Raw genomic sequence first — 5000 nt, 5'->3', positions numbered from 1 at the left:
TGTGTGTGTGTCCTGAGTGTTTGCTCTGCTCTGTTGTGTGTGTGTGTGTGTGTGTGTGTACTGAGTGTTTCCTCTGCTGTGTGTGTGTGTGTGTGTGTGTGTGTGTGTATGTGTGTGTGTGTGTGTGTGTGTCCTGAGTGTTTGCTCTGCTCTGCTCTGTTGTGTGTGTGTGTGTGTGTGTGTGTGTGTACTGAGTGTTTGCTCTGCTGTGTGTTCAGGCTGTTTGACAGTAAGCTGGAGAAGAACCCTGAGCAGTACAGTGCAGTGCAGAGCATGGTGGCTGGCGTCTCCAGACCAGCGCCTTACCTGCTGTTTGGACCTCCTGGTACCGGGAAGACCGTCACCATGGTGGAGGCCATCAAACAGGTGTGTGTGTGTGTGTGTGTGTGTGTGTGTGTGATGTGTGTGTGTGTGTGAGGGAAGACCGTCACCTTGGTGGAGGCCATAAAACAGGTGTGTGTGTGTGTGTGTGTGTGTGTGTGTGAGGGAAGGCCGTCACCATCATGAAGGCCATCAAACAGGTGTGTGTGTGTGTGTGTGTGTGTGTGTGTGTGTGTGTATGTGTGTTAAGTAAGACCGTCACCATCATGCAGGCTATCAAGCAGGTGTGTGTGTTAAGTAAGACCGTCACCATCATGGATGCCATCAAACAGGTGTGTGTGTGTGTGTGTGTGTGTGAGGGAAGACCGTCACCATGGTGGATGCCATCAAACAGGTGATGGACTGATGACCACACATCCAAACACTGATGCTTAAATAGAGAAGAGTGATGTTCAACACGCTTGTTGTCTTAGTATCACCGTAGCTATTTAGCTGGGTGCCAGTCTCATGCCTCTGGGGCATTTAGCTGGGGCATTTAGCTGGGTGCCACTCTCATGCCGCAGGGGCATTTAGCTGGGTGCCAGTCCCATAATGCTGGAGTGAAGCCAAGAGAATGTTTGCTTACCTGTTTACAGCTTGCCGTGCAGGTAGTGGGTGACTCACCTGTTTGCTAATGAAGATGAGTGCAGGTAGTGGGTGACTCACCTGTTTGCTAATGATGATGACTCTGGGCGTTCACCTGGCTGGACTGGGCCCCATTCGTCGTAAGGGTTGAAGCTAAGTTAATCAATTGTCCTTTTAGCCCGTTAACATTAGCGAGCTGATTGAGAACAGCAAATATCGGTTCACCAACGGCTCATCCGCCTCCAAATCATGTGGTTAACAGCTAGTGTAGCCCCAAGCTAAAATTGCGGTGAACAGAACGATGACATGGTGTGTGTGTTTGTGTGTGTGTGTGTGTGTGTGTGTGTGTGTGTGTGTGTGTGTGTTCCCTCTCTCCACAGCTGTATGGTTCTCCGTCCTGCTCCCACATCCTGGCGTGTGCCCCCTCTAACAGCGCTGCTGACCTGCTGTGTGAGAAGATTCTAGAACATGCGGACGCTCACCTGGTCTACCGCATCTACGCCAGCAGCAGAGACCCACGACACATACCTCCACTGGTCCTGGTCAGTGTGTGTGTGTGTGTGTGTGTGTGTGTGTGTGTGTGTGTGTCTGCGTGTGGGTGAGAGAGTGTGTGTGTGTGTGTGTGTGTGTGTGTGTAATAATCACATATAATGTACTAACTTATTAATGTTCATACACCATGCAGTGGTGTTATACGTAGCCTATGAATCTATATTATATGAAAGGCATACTGTATCTATGGTGAACTTATGAATCTATATTATATGAAAGGCATACGGTATCTATGGTGAACCTATGAATCTATATTATATGAAAGGCATACTGTATCTATGGTGAACCTATGAATCTATATTATATGAAAGGCATACGGTATCTATGGTGAACCTATGAATCTATATTATATGAAAGGCATACTGTATCTATGGTGAACCTATGAATCTATATTATATGAAAGGCATACGGTATCTATGGTGAACTTATGAATCTATATTATATGAAAGGCATACTGTATCTATGGTGAACCTATGAATCTATATTATATGAAAGGCATACTGTATCTATGGTGAACCTATGAATCTATATATTATATGAAAGGCATACTGTATCTATGGTGAACCTATGAATCTATATTATATGAAAGGCATACTGTGTCTATGGTGAACCTATGAATCTATATTATATGAAAGGCATACGGTATCTATGGTGAACCTATGAATCTATATTATATTAAAGGCATACTGTATCTATGGTGAACCTATGAATCTATATTATATGAAAGGCATACGGTATCTATGGTGAACTTATGAATCTATATTATATGAAAGGCATACTGTATCTATGGTGAACCTATGAATCTATATTATATGAAAGGCATACTGTATCTATGGTGAACCTATGAATCTATATATTATATGAAAGGCATACTGTATCTATGGTGAACCTATGAATCTATGTCTGTATCAGTGTAAGTGGGCTGTACAGGACCAGAGGCCTGCACCGCCAAGGCTGCAGCCACTACTGCTTGTAAACATTCAGACATTGCTTGGGCTACTGGGTCTAGACGTGTGGAATAGTGTGCCACCGGCCTCAACTTAGGTCCCCACACAGATGTCATATAACCTTTTTTACAGTCTACGGCTTGTACAAACGGTTTGTCACGTCACGGATGCGCTTAGACAGCAGAACCGACCAACAGTTGTTTTATATGTTCAAAATGCCTGCTTTCCCTCTGCAGTCCTTTTAATAATGTCTTCCGCTGACATGGGCTGGGAATAAATCAAACTCTCTAATGCTTGTGTTTCTAACGCGGAATCCATTGTCTAGAAAAGATAGTCATTCCCAGAAAAGACATGATTTGTTTCCTTGTCTGTGTCTGTGGCGCGGTCAGAATAGCTCTCTCTCTCTCTCTCTGGGTCTAGTGATCGACCTTGTGCAGAGATAACAGAGCCCAGATATTTAACTTTGGTGGACCACAGCTGGAACTTGTTCTTACTGGCCTTGTGGCTTTGCACTGCTCTGCCAAAAATCTCAACAAGGCCAGTAAGTATGGTATCTTGTTTACAAGTCTCTTTATTAGTGGCACAGCACTAGATGTCATCAACATGAAGCAACAAATGACTACCCCCAGGCGGTGTCAATTTAGCTAAGTTTGAGCTCATGGCTTGTGAAGATATAGTGGGCGATTCACCATACCCCTGAGGAAGCCGAGTCCAAGTCCAGCGTTCTCCTTCAAAAGTGACGTCAAACCCAGAACTTGCCCTCGGTGCAAAATGCATTTGCTAAGCCAATCACAGAAAAATGAGTTGTATTCTTGGGTATTTCATTCAGCAGAGTGCTGGGGTCAGGCACCATGGGGGCTCTCGGTCTCCCAGCCTGATTCACTGCTTGTGAATCTTGTAGCATTGTCCAGCCCTGAGAGGGTGGAGCCTTTTTTGACAGGATAAATTGGTGTGTTCCATGGGTATTATTGGGTATTATTGCACCCTTTTCTCTAAGTGTTTTAAACACAGGAGCTATGCCTTCTATAGCTTCTCTTCTTAGTGGATAATGTCTTTAGTAAGGTCGATGTGACCCTTTAGGTGTTATCTCAACAGGAGCTAGCCCCCTTATCTGACCTACGTCCGCCCTCTACACCACAACTCTTCGGGGAGACAACTCTGCCTCCTCCTCCGTGGTCAGACAAACAGTTTGTCATTCCGCTACTGCTCCCTCCCTCACTGTCGCATTGACTCGTATCGGCGTAAGGCCATGTGGTGTTGGAATAACCCCCAAATTACATCTTTTCCAAATAATTATTCATGTTTTTGAAACAATGATCTGCAATTGAACTGGTTTTCCTGTTTCTGGATCTTCAAAAGTAAAGGGTTCTGTGTATGGCTCAGTTTTGAGATGTCCGGAGGTGGAGAGTTAAAGCTTTCCCCTCGGACAATCTCACTGTGCTGGGCACATCTCATTGTGTGATTGTAGTTCGCCGAGCGCCGGAGTCACACAGAAATGTTATTGGTGTTCCTGCCATTATCAGCGTAAGCCTTGCTCTGGTTGGGGCAGCCATTAAAGCCAAAACATTATCAAAGTCTATGTTCAAAATGTCCTCCACACCACTATCGTCAAAGAACATTATTACTGTTCAACATGTCCTCCACACCACTATCGTCAAAGAACATTATTACACATAATCACATGATTACACTCGGAGGGCTCGGCCCCCACTCGTTAGCCGCTACGCCTAGTCATTCTTTTTTCTCTGTATCCACCCCCTGCCCCCCCTCCCCGGATATCTCTGCGGGCAATTTCTGGCCCAATGCCCCGTTTTCCCACAAGTATAACATCCTTCTTCTGCTCTCTTCATTTGTCCCTCTGTTTGCCCTTGTTGTGTTGGTTTTCCTCATCAACTGAGTACTTGCTAGTTTTCTTATTTTTATCTCAGTGCCATTTTCCCCATGAACAGCGTGTTGTTTAGCAGGAGTGAAACCTCCAGTGGCCCATGTTATCAAAATGTTTGTTTGATAAACCCACTCATCTCTGATTTCGTCCCTCCCATGAATGCATCCCCTGATTGGCGGATGAGATGCACCAGTTAAAGTCTCCAGTTTCCTGCTGCAGGAGAGAGGCTTCTAGCTCGGGGACTGCTGGTGTTGCTGCCTCTCAGCCTGGGATTCTGTCGTGTAGTTGTTGTGTTTTGATATGGTTTCTCAAATTGTTGTGTATTTCTTTATATTGATAAATCCCATGGATTTGGTGGTTTAAAAAAAAAGGTGTTTCCAGTAGTTAATTTGAGTCAGTGGTGGAGTGTAGGTCGCCCCATAGGGCCGCCAACGTTTGGGGCGTAACACCCCTCATCTAATCTCACACATACCACCCCTCATCTAATCTCACACATGCCACCCCACAACGTATCTAACACATGCCTCGAATTCAGCTGCCTTCAGGCGGAAACTGTCGGCTAACAGTCAGAGTTTTACATGCAATCTTCTGGACCCTCTCTAGGGTGAGTTATGTCAGCGGTTACGCTTTTTCGCTTCTAATGTCCAATGTGTGTGTGTGTGTGTGTGTGT

The 5000-nt window shown here is 45.3% G+C and overlaps 1 protein-coding gene across 1 annotated transcript in view; it reads left to right on the top strand.

Annotated features, from left to right (window-relative positions):
- The window catches only part of LOC105902178 (putative helicase mov-10-B.1), a 28090-nt gene that overhangs the window by 14530 nt on the left and 8560 nt on the right, over positions 1 to 5000 (top strand). Inside the window, exons 10-11 of the mRNA XM_031566859.2 lie at positions 219 to 366; positions 1326 to 1487. Coding sequence (XP_031422719.1) covers positions 219 to 366; positions 1326 to 1487 — 310 coding nt within the window. The remainder of the gene's footprint in view (positions 1 to 218; positions 367 to 1325; positions 1488 to 5000) is intronic.

Source organism: Clupea harengus, chromosome 4, assembly GCF_900700415.2.
Source record: "Clupea harengus chromosome 4, Ch_v2.0.2, whole genome shotgun sequence".
Lineage (NCBI taxonomy): Eukaryota > Metazoa > Chordata > Actinopteri > Clupeiformes > Clupeidae > Clupea > Clupea harengus.
This window is presented reverse-complemented; position numbering and strand designations above follow the sequence as displayed.